General features: G+C 53.9%; 1 protein-coding gene across 1 annotated transcript in view; it reads right to left on the reverse strand.

Moving 5' to 3' along the window:
* Window positions 1-15,131, reverse strand: part of LOC130519776 (matrix metalloproteinase-17-like) — a 15,795-nt gene extending 664 nt beyond the window's left edge. Inside the window, 12 exon segments of the mRNA XM_057023359.1 lie at window positions 1-459; window positions 569-826; window positions 894-1,046; window positions 1,242-1,318; window positions 3,960-4,059; window positions 4,131-4,281; window positions 4,284-4,309; window positions 4,404-4,464; window positions 4,466-4,691; window positions 5,508-5,637; window positions 5,703-5,835; window positions 14,894-15,131. The exon segment at window positions 1-459 is cut by the window's left edge and continues 664 nt beyond it. Of these exon segments, the coding sequence (XP_056879339.1) occupies window positions 155-459; window positions 569-826; window positions 894-1,046; window positions 1,242-1,318; window positions 3,960-4,059; window positions 4,131-4,281; window positions 4,284-4,309; window positions 4,404-4,464; window positions 4,466-4,691; window positions 5,508-5,637; window positions 5,703-5,835; window positions 14,894-14,983 (1,710 nt within the window). The 5' untranslated portion in view covers window positions 14,984-15,131 and the 3' untranslated portion in view covers window positions 1-154.
* Between the last annotated feature and the right edge of the window lie 856 nt (window positions 15,132-15,987).

The raw sequence follows: 15,987 nt of genomic DNA on the forward strand, positions 1-15,987 counted from the left end.
TGGGGGCGGAGTCTCCTCACTGCAACCGTCTTTGCAGGTATTCGTGAGCAGTTAGCGCTGTAGCTCAGGGAGCAGAAGCTAAAATGATGACTTGGACATGTTTGACACGTGTCCTGTCCACGACGCCAAACAAAAGTCTCATTTCTGAAAGTGGTCACAGCCAGAGTGTCCACAGAGACACCAGCAGCCACGTGACAGCGGGAGGACCCCGGCCCGGCGGGGGGGCGGAGTCCGACGTACAGGAGCACACCTCGTAGCCGTCGTGGGCGCGGTCGGGCTGGCGGCGAGTGTCGCCTGTTGTGGCGGCAGCGTCCGGGGCTTCGGGGTCGGGGGAGTCGGCCTGCATCTGAGAGCACAGCAGCCAGTCTGTGGAGGTGAGGCGGGGAAATCCAGGCTCCGCCTCCACGGCGCCGCCCGGAACGCGCCAGTACTCCCGCCCCTTAAAGAAGTAAGAGGAGCCTGGGGGAGAAAGGAAGCGAGTCAGAGAAAGAGCGTCCTAACAGGAAGTGAGGCCACGGCCCCCAGAGGGGGGAGAAGGGGGCAGAGGTCAGGGAAAAGGTCACCTCACCGTCAGACCAGCTCATGGCGTCGTCCAGGTCCGGCGGGAGGCCCTTCCACAGGGCGCTGGCCTTGGGGTAGCCCGGGTCCATCTGCCTCAGCTGCTCGTCGTAGCGCCAGTAGCGCCGCTCTCTGAAGAAGTAGGTTTTGTGGTTATGCAGCCAGACGAAGGCGGCGTCCACGCCGTCCAGGGGCAGGCCGAAGTCACTGATTGGACGAGGGTAACCCTCCTCCATGATGTTGTCTTTGAACAGCCAGTACCTGCTACCTGTGGGGGAGGGACCGCGTCAGCGTCTGGAGCGTGTCAGGGACAAGCGCGTGGCGAGCGTGAGCACCTTTGAAGAAGACGATCTTGTGATCCGCCGCTCTCTCGTAGACGGCGTCCACGCCGTCCAGGCTGGGCGGCAGGCCTCTCCAGAAACGATGGATCTGAGCCGGCCGCAGCGACACCAGGTGCTTCTCACGCGTCAGACGCCAGAAGTATTTCCCTGAGACGGACGAGGAACGCTCTTCAGAACGTTAGCACGCGAGCTAGCATGCTACTGTGAATGTCGTGTAGGTGACAGCAACATGACGGCCGTAAACATTCCTTTATGCCATAACAGAAAGGTTATGGAGGATTGCTGTTACCATGGCGACCGCAGATGATCATGTCAGGTGACCACTGCAGGTTTCTTGTTTACCTTTGAAAAAGAACGCCTCCCCTCGTATCTGCGCCACCGCGTCAAAGTGGCCGCTGCACCTGTCGGGGGCGTCGAGGCTGGAGACACGAGGACGGGTCACATGATCAGAACACGGCACATGCAAACCATGTGACACAGCATCATCACCATCATCATAATCATCATCATCATCACCATCATCATCACCACCACCATCACCACCATCATCACCATCATCACCATCACCACCATCATCATCACCATCATCATCACCATCACCACCACCATCATCACCATCACCACCATCATCACCACCATCATCATAATCATCACCACCACCACCACCATCATCATCATCATCACCACCATCATCATCATCACCATCATCATCACCACCATCACCACCATCACCATCATCATCACCATCACCACCACCATCATCACCATCACCACCATCATCATCACCACCATCATCATCATCATCACACCACCACCACCATCATCATCATCATCATCACCATCATCACACCACCATCACCACCATCATCACCACATCATCATCATCACCACCACCACCATCATCATCACACCATCACCACCATCATCATCACCATCATCATCACCACCACCACCACCATCATCACCATCATCACCATCATCACCATCATCATCACCCCATCATCATCACCACATCATCATCACCACCACCATCACCACCATCATCATCACCACCATCACCACCATCATCACCACCATCATCATCACCACCACCACCATCATCATCACCATCACCACCACATCATCACCATCACCACCATCATCAATCATCACCACATCATCACCACCACCACCACCATCATCACCATCATCACCACCACCACCACCATCAATCATCATCATCACCACCATCACCCCATCATCATCATCATCACCATCACCACCACCATCATCATCACCATCACCACCATCATCACACCACCACATCATCACCACCACCACCACCATCATCATCATCACCACCATCATCATCACCACCATCACAACCACCATCATCACCACCATCATCATCACCACCATCACCACCATCATCACCACCATCACCCCATCATCATCACCACCACCATCATCATAATCATCATCATCATCACACCATCATCATCATCACCACCATCATCATCACCATCATCATCCCACCACCACCACCATCATCACCATCATCACCATCATCACCATCATCACCACATCATCATCATCACCACCATCATCATCACCATCACCACCACCACCACCATCATCATCATCATCATCACATCATCATCACCCACCATCACCACCATCATCACCACCATCATCATCACCACCACCACCATCATCATCACCATCACCACCATCATCATCACCATCATCATCACCACCACCACCACCATCATCACCATCATCACCATCATCACCATCATCACACCACCATCATCATCACCACCATCATCATCACCACACACCATCACACCACCATCATCATCAACCACCATCACCACCATCATCACCACCATCATCATCACCCCACCACCACATCATCATCACCATCACCACCACCATCATCACCATCACCACCATCATCATCACCATCATCATCACCATCCACCACCACCACCACCATCATCACCATCACCACCATCATCACCACCACCACCACCATCATCATCATCATCACCACATCACCACCATCACCATCATCATCATCACCATCACCACCACCATCATCACCATCACCACCATCATCATCCCATCATCATCACCACCACCACCACACCATCATCATCATCATCATCACCATCATCATCACCACCATCACAACCATCATCACCACCATCATCATCACCACCATCACCACCATCATCACCACCATCATCATCACCACCATCATCATCACCATCACCATCATCACCATCACCACCATCATCATCACCATCATCATCCCACCACCACCACCATCATCACCCATCATCACCATCATCACCATCATCACCATCATCATCACCATCATCATCACCACCATCATCATCACCACTCACCACCATCATCATCACCACCATCACCACCACCACCACATCATCACCACCACCACCATCACCATCCACCATCATCATCACCACCATCATCATCATCACCATCATCACCATCATACATGTACAGGATCCCCCCCCCCCAACCCCCCCTCCCCCCCAGTGCTGCGGCGTGTTCCGCCTCTTAATGATGGCGCCCAGCACAGGACGCCACTGTGAGGCTGCTGTCCAATCAGTGGACAAAGCTGAGCATCACAGCATGACGTGAACCCGTCCTGGTCCAACCAGCACTGATGGTGTCGTCTCTTCCGCGTCCCTCCACCCAAACAGGAGAAGGATCTTGGGGGAACTTTTGGGGGTGAGAACACTCAGCCTCCAGGTCAACCTTCACTCTGATGGGGAAACAGAGCCACAAAGACGGGGGGAAGGTCTGGCTCAGGGAGGGGGGGCGAGGAGTCCGGCTCGGGGGTGGGGGGGGGGCGAGGAGGTCCGGCTCAGGGAGACTGAGTCAAAATGCTGAAAGAGTTCCCCCAAACACCATCAGGCTGGTTAGTAGGGAAGTCAGTTACAGGAACCGACCATTTACCAGGTAACTAAAGTCCTGGTTTCATGTCCAGTTCAACCACTTTGTTCATGTCTTTACCAGAACCAGAACATAGAGGTTTCCAGAACTGACTGGGTGGATCTGTTGTCAGGAAGGTCCAGGAGGACTGGAGGTTCTGCTGTGTGTGATGGTCCACCCGGCCCACTCGTGTGAGACACCGAGTCTCGGACACCTTCAGGATGAGAAAAGGGACTTAGTGGAGTTTAAAGAGTTCCTTCAGACCCAACAGAACCGGCGCCGTACCGTAGAGCTGCCAGACCCGGACCTTGTCTTCGTAGGTCAGGTGGTACTTGAGAGGGTCCCCGACCGGGCCCTGATAGTACGGCCTCATGATGGACTCCACGGCCGAGGTGTGGACCAGACCGATGGCGTGACCGAACTCGTGAACCGCCACACAGCGAACAGGTCCACGCCGTCAGCGTCTGGAAGAGGACCCAGAACTGGATCACGAGCAGCTCTGGGACACGAACCACGGTTGCTCCTCGGTCCCGGTACCACCGGGCCACCGGCACTCACCTGCCGACCTGAAGGTCCACGCCTCGTCGTCATCAAAGTGCGTATCTCCGGCGCTGAACTCTCTCTCCGGGGAAGAAGGCGTGCGCCACCGTGCCGCCGGGACCGTCGAACGGATAGCCGTCCTCGTGGTCCGCCTTGGTGAAGTCGATCTGGATGTCGGCGTCACTTCCTGCCACCTCGTGGAAGTTTAGCGGAGCGATGTCGCTCCAGACCTTCAGGGCGTAGTGCATGAGGGCGCGCACGGTGTCGCGACCCAGCAACGCCGAGTCCTTCGGGAAGGTGCGGACTCTGGAGGGACAGGTGGAAGGTGAGTATGTGTGTGTGTGTGTGGGTGTGTGTGAGTGTGAGTGTGTGAGTGGTGTGAGTGAGTGAGAGAGTGTGTGGGTGTGTGTGTGAGTGTGTGAGTGTGGTGAGAGAGTGTGTGAGTGAGTGAGAGAGTGTGTGAGTGAGTGAGAGAGTGTTGAGTGAGTGAGTGTGTGTGTGTGTGAGTGTGTGTGAGTGAGTGAGAGAGTGTGTGAGTGAGTGTGTGTGAGTGTGTGTGAGTGTGAGTGTGTGTGGGTGTGGGTGTGTGGGTGTGTGTGTGAGTGAGTGAGTGTGTGTGAGAGAGTGTGTGAGTGAGTGAGAGAGTGTGTGAGTGAGTGAGAGAGTGTGTGGGTGTGTGTGAGTGAGTGAGAGAGTGTGTGGTGTGTTGTGAGTGTGTGAGTGTGTGTGAGAGAGTGTGTGAGTGAGTGAGCGAGTGTGTGAGTGAGTGAGAGAGTGTGTGAGTGTGTGAGGTGTGAGTGAGTGAGAGCGTGTGTGAGTGAGTGAGAGAGTGTGTGAGTGAGTGAGTGTGTGTGTGTGAGTGTGTGTGAGTGTGAGTGTGAGTGTGTGTGGGTGTGTGCGTGTGAGTGTGGGTGTGTGGGTGTGTGTGCGTGTGAGTGTGTGAGTGTGGGTGTGTGGTGCGTGTGGGTGTGTGTGCGTGTGGGTGTGTGAGTGTGTGGGTGTGTGCGTGTGTGTGTGAGTGTGTGTGTGTGTGGGTGTGGGTGTGTGCGTGTGTGTGTGTAGCATTAGCATTGGGGCTACATTAACCCTGAAGATGTTTGCAGCCCTCTGATTGGCTGTTACCTCCAGGACAGGTGTCTCTTGTTCCACTTGCTCTGCGGCATCAGTGCTCGTCTGCTGCGACCTGTCGACCCCTCGGGAACATCTGGCAGAGAACATCTGGGGGTCCCCATCAGGAGCAGAGTGTCCTGATCTGCAGAAGAACACAGGTCCAAGCTCCGCCCAACAGAACCGACCAGAGATCCCAACAGAACCTACCAAAGATGCCGGTCTCCTTCAGACCTCCAAACCTCTGCATGGCTCTGATGGCCCGGGTCAGGGCCTCCTGGGTCTGGAGCTGACCCGTCACAGGGTCAGGGGACGGCAGGTACCCGAACCTGCTGAGCCAGTCCTGGAAGACACGAAGAAAGCAGCTGAAGTCAGGATGTTGATCAGTCGGGGAAACATCACGTGAAGGTTGTTCTGCTCCTCATCTTCATGCTGGTATCAGGTTGGATCCTTTATTACAAGTCAAACTGTTATTACCACTGAACAAGAGTGTGACTGACCAAAGAACTACACAACTGACAAAACCCTGAAACAATTGTGAAGAGAAACACTGTTGTTCCAGTGGTTAACCAGGTAAACTACCAGCAACCAGTGGTAGTTTAGCGCAGGTCGTTTCACCATTGGTAGTTTACCAGTAAACTACCAGCTTCTATCAAACAGAAAGTGCAAAGAGGCTGAAACTAAAGATCTGCTGCAGATGAAGGACGGGACTGAGGCCACAGATGACAGGAAGGGGAATTATGGGTAAAAGAAGCATCGTACGCAGCCCCGACGAGAGGGATGATGGTCCACCAGAGCTGAACCCGACTGGACTTTCAAACTCAGGATGGAACCAGCGATGGACTCAAGCGTTTCGCCGTAAGTATCGTGTAAACGTGGCGACTGCACGTGTAAACGAGGCGACTGCACATGTAAACGAGGCGACTGCACGTGTAAACGAGGCGACTGCACGTGTAAAGGTGGCGACTGCACGATAAACGAGGCGACTGCACGTGTAAACGAGGCGACTGCACGTGTAAGGTGGCGACTGCACGTGTAAGGTGGCGACTGCACGTGTAAAGGTGGCGACTGCACGTGTAAACGAGGCGACTGCATGTGTAAACGAGGCGACTGCACGTGTAAGTTGGCGACTGCACGTGTAAAGGTGCGACTGCACGTGTAAACGAGGCGACTGCATGTGTAAACGAGCGACTGCACGTGTAAGGTGGCGACTGCACGTGTAAACGAGGCGACTGCACGTGTAAAGGTTGGCGACTGCACGAGTAAATGTGGCGACTGCACGTGTAAACGAGGCGACTGCACGTGTAAAGGTGGCGACGCACGTATAAACGAGGCGACTGCACGTGTAAACGAGGCGACTGCACGTGTAAGGTGGCGACTGCACACGTGTAAAGGTGGCGACTGCACGTGTAAAGAACGAGCGACTGCATGTTAAACGAGGCGACTGCCGTGTAAAGGTGGCGACTGCACGTGTAAAGGTGGCGACTGCACGTGTAAAGTGGCGACTGCACGAGTAAAGGTGGCGACTGCACGTGTAAACGTGGCGACTGCACGTGTAAAGGTGGCGACTGCACGGTAAATGTGGCGACTGGCACGTGTAAACGAGGCGACTGCACGTGTAAGGTGGCGACTGCACGTATAAACGAGGCGACTGCACGTGTAAACGAGGCGACTGCACGTGTAAAGGTGGCGACTGCACGTGTAAGGTGGCGACTGCACGTGTAAACGAGGCGACTGCACGTGTAAAGGTGGCGACTGCACGAGTAAAGGTGGCGACTGCACGTGTAAACGAGGCGACTGCACGTGTAAAGGTGGCGACTGCACTTATAAACGAGGCGACTGCACGTGTAAAGGTGGCGACTGCACGTGTAAACGAGGCGACTGCACGTGTAAAGGTGGCGACTGCACGTGTAAACGAGGCGACTGCACGTGTAAACGAGGCGACTGCACGTGTAAACGAGGCGACTGCACGTGTAAAGGTGGCGACTGCACGTGTAAACGAGGCGACTGCACGTGTAAGGTGGCGACTGCACGTGTAAACGAGGCGACTGCACGTGTAAAGGTGGCGACTGCACGTGTAAAGGTGGCGACTGCACGTGTGTAACGAGGCGACTGCACGTGTAAAGGTGGCGACTGCACGTGTAAACGAGGCGACTGCACGTGTAAAGGTGGCGACTGCACGTGTAAACGAGGCGACTGCACGTGTAAAGGTGGCGACTGCACGTGTAAAGGTGGCGACTGCACGTGTAAACGAGGCGACTGCACGTGTAAAGGTGGCGACTGCACGTGTTCTGCACGTTCCTCTCGTATCACGTAGGTGACCTTCACCTCCTTTTCCAGCGCTGCTCTTTTGTTGGTCCTGGAGCTCGGTGAGAAGGGCTGAAAGAGACACAACACCTCCCACCAGGTGTTCCAGTCCCTCCCCACAGCTTCAGAACTGTGTGGCTTCTAGCTTTATGCTAACGTTTTAGCAAAAATGACTGTTGGCGTTCGTTTAGGGTTGGAGAAATACGCCAATATGTCATCTGCAAAGAGGGGAACCTTCCTCTCCCTTTATGCAGGGGGGTCAAACTCATTTTAGCTCAGGGGCCACATAGAGTGAAATCTATTCCCAAGCGGGCCGGACCGGCAAAATCATGGTACATAACTTAAAAACAACAACTTCAGATTGTTTTCTCTGTTTAATACTGTCCAAAATAACATCGCTATGAATCACAAATCATTTCAATTTATTGTCCGTGCTTTCATCACCGAAAAAGCAATAAAACCCTTTACGCTGTTTTTAACTGGGTGTCCAAACCCACAGAACGGTCAGAACCCCTAACCCTGTCGCTCCTCAGGTCACATGACCTCCGCTGCCCTCACCATGCAGGTTTTTAGGAACTCGCCCTCACTAAATGGTTTTGAAGCCACCGCGATTTCTTTAGCAATAAGGTAACTAGCTTCAGCGTCACTGATGTCTCCGACTGCCGTTTCTTCAGACGAGACAACAGTTCGTCCACCTTCTCTTTTCTCCGCCGTCCTTGAAACTTTTCATATTTGTGGGCATGAAAACGAAGGTTCTATTCTTTCAGCACCGCAACGCGTGAACACAACAAACATGCTGCGTCACTTCTGCGGAACAATAGGAGGAAGGAGGATCTTTCTTCAAACACTCAAGCATAAAATGCTAAAAGTAGAAACGTAATAAACACAACACAGAAGAGCTCATCGATTGGCTCTTGTTTGTCCGGCTTGATCTGCCCCGGTAGAAACAGCTTGCTTGCTGAACACAATTGCTATAGCGCCACCCAACGGACGCATTTAGAACGGCAGTTGATTACAGTTCATTTTTATACTTTACATAATCATCTCTGGGACCGGATTAAACCCTTTTGCGGGCCTGATCCAGCCCGCAGGCCGTACGTTTGACATCTCTGCTTTAATGTCATTGCGGGTAATTCCCTGGCTCATGGGCTCAATGACAGGACTTGGCTAGTTGGGCAGCCATGTTCCTTCTCCAACATAACGGAGCCTGAAACTCTGCCGCGGGTTTGGATTCTTGCCCCTGAGCAACAATAACGAGCGAGGGGTGAGCCCAGGTGAAAACTGTTGACGCAGTTGTTCTGTCCTCCATCCGAGTCCCTCAGATGAGACTTCTGAACGTCCTCAGTGGTGGAACCGTCCCCTTTGACCTTTCAACAGGAACCGGGTCAACACCTGCTTTCTGGGAGACACGTTCAAATCCCGACATGTAGGGGAGACACTGCGCCCCCCAGAGGGCGGCTCCACACTTATCTTTTGGAGCCAGTTAAACGGTTAGCTCCACTTGGACCAGGTTAGTCCCAGGTTCTCTCATATTGGACCTATTTGAACTCTGTTGTTATTACTACTGTATCATTGTTATTACTGTTGTTGTAAAGGGTCTTTGGCCACAACATCAGCAGAAGAAGGTGAAGGTTCGCACCCACCCAGGTGAAGGTTCTCACCCGCCCAGGTGAAGGTTCGCACCCGCCCAGGTGAAGGTTCTCACCCGCCCAGGTGAAGGTTCACACCCGCCCAGGTGAAGGTTCTCACCCGCCCAGGTGAAGGTTCGCACCCGCCCAGGTGAAGGTTCACACCCGCCCAGGTGAAGGTTCTCACCCGCCCAGGTGAAGGTTCACACCCGCCCAGGTGAAGGTTCTCACCCGCCCAGGTGAAGGTTCACACCCGCCCAGGTGAAGGTTCTCACCCGCCCAGGTGAAGGTTCACACCCGCCCAGGTGAAGGTTCTCACCCGCCCAGGTGAAGGTTCACACCCGCCCAGGTGAAGGTTCACACCCGCCCAGGTGAAGGTTCGCACCCGCCCAGGTGCAGGTTGGCCTGTGACCAGTTTCAGAGGGAGAATTCAAACTCCGTTTATCTCCCATCAACTGTGGAGAAACGACGACGGCCCAAACCTAATTAGCTCCTGAATAATTCTGGAGCTAATGGAAGCTCAAGATTCCACTGCAGCGTGACTGTGGCCCTGCAGATTAATGGCCTGATTCAGGCGCTCGCTACATCCCAGCAGACTCCAGCCGAGCCGAGGTCGCTCTTCATCCATCAAACCCAGAAACGGAGCAGAGCCGCGGCTCCGGTGGCTCTGGCCTCATCATGACCACGGAAACCATCAGCAGCTGCTGGGCCCCTTCTGGAGCCCTCAAAGGTTGAAGGTGATGCAGAAGGTTGAAGAACCACGACCCCGGCTGACATTCAGGAGGAAGATCTGAGACCAAGTCAAACACAATCCTGGTGACCCAGGAGGTCGGGTGGAGACCAGAGTCATGACAGATGACCCGTTTATTCAGGACAGAAAAACCAAATAGGACAAAAACGTGGGAACGTTGCCGACCACAGCAGGAGCACGACCAACCAGCACAGGTGAACGGACATCAGGAACAGACAGTCAGAAGATGCTGAGATGTTCCTGCTGCTGATGTGACCAACGTTCTCAATGTTCATTCAAGTTTGGAGGAAAACAGAAAAGCAGAAAGAAGCGACTGAAAACCCGAACCCTACAACTCACGCTGCTCCACAGACAACACACGCTGCTCCACAGACAACTCACGCTGCTCCACAGACAACACACGCTGCTCCACAGACAACACACGCTGCTCCACAGACAACACACGCTGCTCCACAGACAACTCACGCTGCTCCACAGACAACTCACGCTGCTCCACAGACAACACACGCTGCTCCACAGACAACACACGCTGCTCCACAGACAACTCACGCTGCTCCACAGACAACTCACGCTGCTCCACAGACAACTCACGCTGCTCCAGACAACTCACGCTGCTCCACAGACAACTCACGCTCCTCCACAGACAACACACGCTGCTTCACAGACAACACACGTTGCTCCACAGACAAACACACGCTGCTCCACAGACAACACACGCTGCTCCACAGACAACTCACGCTGCTCCACAGACAACACACGCTGCTCCACAGACAACTCACGCTCTTCCAGACAACACACGCTGCTCCACAGACAACTCACGGTGCTCCACAGACAACTCACGGTGCTCCACAGACAACTCACGCTGCTCCACAGACAACTCACGCTCTTCCACAGACAACACACGCTCCTCCACAGACAACACACGCTGCTCCACAGACAACACACGCTGCTCCACAGACAACTCATGGTGCTCCACAGACAACTCACGCTGCTCCACAGACAACTCACGCTCCTCCACAGACAACTCACGCTCCTCCACAGACAACACACGCTGCTTCACAGACAACACACGTTGCTCCACAGACAACACACGCTGCTCCACAGACAACACACCGCTGCTCCACAGACAACTCACGCTGCTCCACAGACAACACACGCTGCTCCACAGACAACTCACGCTCTTCCAGACAACTCACGCTCTTCCAGACAACACACGGTGCTCCACAGACAACTCACGGTGCTCCACAGACAACTCACGGTGCTCCACAGACAACTCACGCTCTTCCACAGACAACACACGCGCTCCCACAGACAACACACGCTGCTCCACAGACAACACACGCTGCTCCACAGACAACTCACGCTGCTCCACAGACAACTCACGCTCCTCCACAGACAACTCACGCTGCTCCACAGAAAACACACGCTGCTCCACAGACAACTCACGCTCTTCCAGACAACACACGCTGCTCCACAGACAACACACGGTGCTCCACAGACAACTCACGGTGCTCCACAGACAACTCACGGTGCTCCACAGACAACTCACGCTCTTCCACAGACAACACACGCTCCCACAGACAAACACACGCTGCTCCACAGACAACTCACGCTCCTCCACAGACAACACACGCTCCTCCACAGAAAAACACACGCTGCTCCACAGACAACACACGCTGCTCCACAGACAACTCACGGTGCTCCACAGACAACTCACGGTGCTCCACAGACAACTCACGCTCTCCACAGACAACACACGCTCCTCCACAGACAACACACGCTGCTCCACAGACAACTCACGCTCTTCCACAGACAACACACGTCCTCCACAGACAACACCACGCTCCTCCACAGACAACACACGCTGCTCCACAGACAACTCACGCTGCTCCACAGACAACTCACGCTGCTCCACAGACAACTCACGCTCTTCCACAGACAACACACGCTCCTCCACAGACAACACACGCTGCTCCACAGACAACTCACGCTGCTCCACAGACAACTCACACTGCTCCACAGACAACTCACGCTGCTCCACAGACAACACACGCTCCTCCACAGACAACTCACGGTGCTCCACAGACAACTCACGGTGCTCCACAGACAACACACGGTGCTCCACAGACAACTCACGGTGCTCCACAGACAACTCACGCGACCTGCCAACAGCTGCCACACATCCTCCGTCAGCGACACTCGCTCACAAAGCGTCACGTCTCTGGAGGCTCCGCCCACCTGACAGGCTGACGGATCAGCTGGTTTCCCTCCAGGCTGCAGCTCTATTCTGCTCCTGAAATAATCTGTGTGCCCTGATTACGCGTCCCCTGGTGCACTTGTGAGGAGAGAGGCCACACAACTCCAGAGAAAACTAGGACAGCAGTGCTAACACACAGCTCCGACTGTGGTACCCTGTAACATCAGGCTAATGCACACATGCTAACGGCTTTCTACTGATCACTTTCAATCAGTTTCATCAAAAACTGAAAACTAAACAATAAGTAGCTGAGTAGTTCTGTCCTCTGAGTAGCTCTGTCCTGTAGAGCTCCGGACTCTTGGTAGCTCTGTCCTGTAGAGCTTCGGACTCTTGGTAGCTCTGTCCTGCAGAGCTCCGGACTCTTGGTAGCTCTGTCCTGTAGCGCTCCGGACTCTTGGTAGCTCTGTCCTGTAGAGCTCCGGACTCTTGGCAGCTCTGTCCTGGAGAGCTCCGGACTCGTGGCAGCTCTGTCCTGTAGAGCTCCGGACTCTTGGTAGCTCTGTCCTGTAGAGCTCCGGACTCTTGGTAGCTCTGTCCTGTAGAGCTCCGGACTCTTGGTAGCTCTGTCCTGTAGAGCTCCGGACTCGTGGCAGCTCTGTCCTGTAGAGCTCCGGACTCTTGGCAGCTCTGTCCTGGAGAGCTTCAGACTCTTGGTAGCTCTGTCCTGTAGAGCTCCGGACTCTTGGCAGCTCTGTCCTGTAGAGCTTCAGACTCTTGGCAGCTCTGTCCTGTAGAGCTCCGGACTCGTGGCAGCTCTGTCCTGTAGAGCTCCGGACTCTTGGTAGCTCTGTCCTGTAGAGCTCCGGACTCTTGGCAGCTCTGACCTGTAGAGCTTCAGACTCTTGGCAGCTCTGTCCTGTAGAGCTCCGGACTCTTGGTAGCTCTGTCCTGTAGAGCTCCAGACTCTTGGCAGCTCTGTCCTGTAGAGCTCTGGACTCTTGGCAGCTCTGACCTGTAGAGCTTCAGACTCTTGGTAGCTCTGACCTGTAGAGCTCTGGACTCTTGGCAGCTCTGTCCTGTAGAGCTCTGGACTCTTGGCAGCTCTGTCCTGTAGAGCTCCGGACTCTTGGCAGCTCTGTCCTGTAGAGCTCCGGACTCTTGGTAGCTCTGACCTGTAGAGCTCTGGACTCTTGGTAGCTCTGACCTGTAGAGCTCCGGACTCTTGGCAGCTCTGTCCTGTAGAGCTCTGGACTCTTGGCAGCTCTGTCCTGTAGAGCTTCAGACTCTTGGTAGCTCTGACCTGTAGAGCTTCAGACTCTTGGTAGCTCTGTCCTGTAGAGCTTCAGACTCTTGGCAGCTCTGTCCTGTAGAGCTCTGGACTCTTGGTAGCTCTGTCCTGTAGAGCTCCAGACTCTTGGTAGCTCTGTCCTGTAGAGCTCTGGACTCTTGGCAGCTCTGACCTGTACGCTTGTGATTCGAGCACATGATTTTGGATCTGATGTTAATCAGCTGACACCATTTAGGTATTCTATGATACTTGAGCTACAATTGCGAGCAACTCTGCTACTTTTGGATGTAAAAGTGGGCTTTTTTTAAATAAAAGAAAAGATGTCATGCGTATTTGTTTTCCATTATTTTAATGACGAGAAGCTTCAGCATTTTGTTCTGTCACAACACATTTCGCTTGATGTGGGGACACTGAATGATGCGCACGCACACACACACACGCACACACACACACACACAGAAGCCTCCACTCCTCAGCCCAGTCCCCCACAGACTGAGCTACCACATCCCAACGAGTTCTTACCCCCCAAACCAGCAGGAACCATCACATGATCTCAGAATCCCACCCAAGCAGATCACACGGCCACTTCAGGGACCATCAGCAGAAGGACCAGATCACAGGGAGATCCGTCAGTCAGCGGTGCTCAGCACACAACAGAACCAAACTACGGACTGGCACCACACCAGTAAAACCAGTCACCAAGTCCAACCGAGGCCCTGCTGTGAGCTGATAAAATTATTGCCTAAAAAGATGTCGGTACACGAGCCCAGAGCTCGTGGAAGCAACTGGAGATGTGTGAAGTGGTGGAACTGGTCTTTGTGGTCCACGTTTGTGGGGACACATGTTGGTGGTTCTGACAGACTTCAGGCTGGACTTCACAGCAGACAAAACCTACTGAAGGTTCTGATGAACAGAATCTGCTCTGGTGGTTCTGAAGGTTCTGGTGGTGACAGCCTCCACGAGTGTTGCAGCTCTGTGATTGGCTGATCAGATGATCGGAACAGTCCGAGTATAATCTCATTATTGGAATGACACGTTGCAAATGTCCGAAAATGTCCAAAATTTGATTGTTACTGAAATAATGTGTTGAGAAAATGATGAAGGAATTATAATGATTTTTATTCAAGCAGTTTGAAAGACCAAACAGAACCCATCAGAACCCGAGGAGGACCCCGGTGTGGAGCTGCCAGTGGGAAAACTCCCAAACCAGACGGGGAGAACCGAACTCACCACCCCGGTGTCCATCTGCTCGCTGCTGCCGCTCGGAGCCGCTCCGAGCGGCCGGTAGAGACACAGGACGGGAACCAGCAGCAGCAGCATCTCCGGAGGAAGAATCCCGTCGTCGTGTGACGGATCGGATGAGTATCGGAACCCAACGAGCTGGACCCGCGGTCCTCCGACACCGAGCCAGACACCGCAACCACGGCTCCCCCCGCCGGTGCTCCTGTCAGACCAGCCCGAGGGAAGCACTGCCTCCGGGCGGAGCACAGACCCACTGGATCCGGTACCGGAACACACGAACCACCAAGACAACTGCAGCAGAAGTGGCGACGCCGGGTCAGAACCGCGGAAAAGCGCGGGCTTCACCGCGTGCGTTCGCTTCACGAGAGCAGGAGCAGAAGAAAAGCCTCGCGCGGCGGCACGCGGAGCCTCCGGTGGACGCAAAGAGCGTCACATTAAAGGAAGGAGCTTCCGGAGAGGTCCACCAAAATAAAGCTTTCTCCACCGAAACATCGAACAGGTGAACCAGGTCCTGACCCAAACCCTCTGAACCAAGTCCTGACCCTCTGAATCAATCAAATCAAATCAATCTTTATTTATATAGCATCTTATACAATCAAAATTGTTTCAATTTAATCCCAATCACATGTTCCAGTCTCTGTAACAGGATGCTGTGATCAACTGGATCAAAAGCAGCACTGAACCAAGTCCTGACCCTCTGAACTAAGTCCTGACCCTCTAACCATGTCCTGACCCTCTGAACCAAGTCCTGACCCTCTGAACTAAGTCCTGACCCTCTAAACCATGTCCTGACCCTCTGAACCAAGTCCTGACCCTCTGAACTAAGTCCTGACCCTCTAAACCATGTCCTGACCCTCTGAACCATGTCCTGACCCTCTGAACTAAGTCCTGACCCTCTGAACCATGTCCTGACCCTCTGAACTAAGTCCTGACCCTCTGAACCAAGTCCTGACCCTCTGAACCATGTCCTGACCCTCTGAACCAAGTCCTGACCCTCTGAACCATGTCCTGACCCTCTGAACCAAGTCCTGACCCTCTGAACCAAGTCCTGACCCTCTGAACCATGTCCTGACCCTCTGAAC

This window comes from Takifugu flavidus, unplaced genomic scaffold, assembly GCF_003711565.1.
Source record: "Takifugu flavidus isolate HTHZ2018 unplaced genomic scaffold, ASM371156v2 ctg209, whole genome shotgun sequence".
NCBI lineage: Eukaryota > Metazoa > Chordata > Actinopteri > Tetraodontiformes > Tetraodontidae > Takifugu > Takifugu flavidus.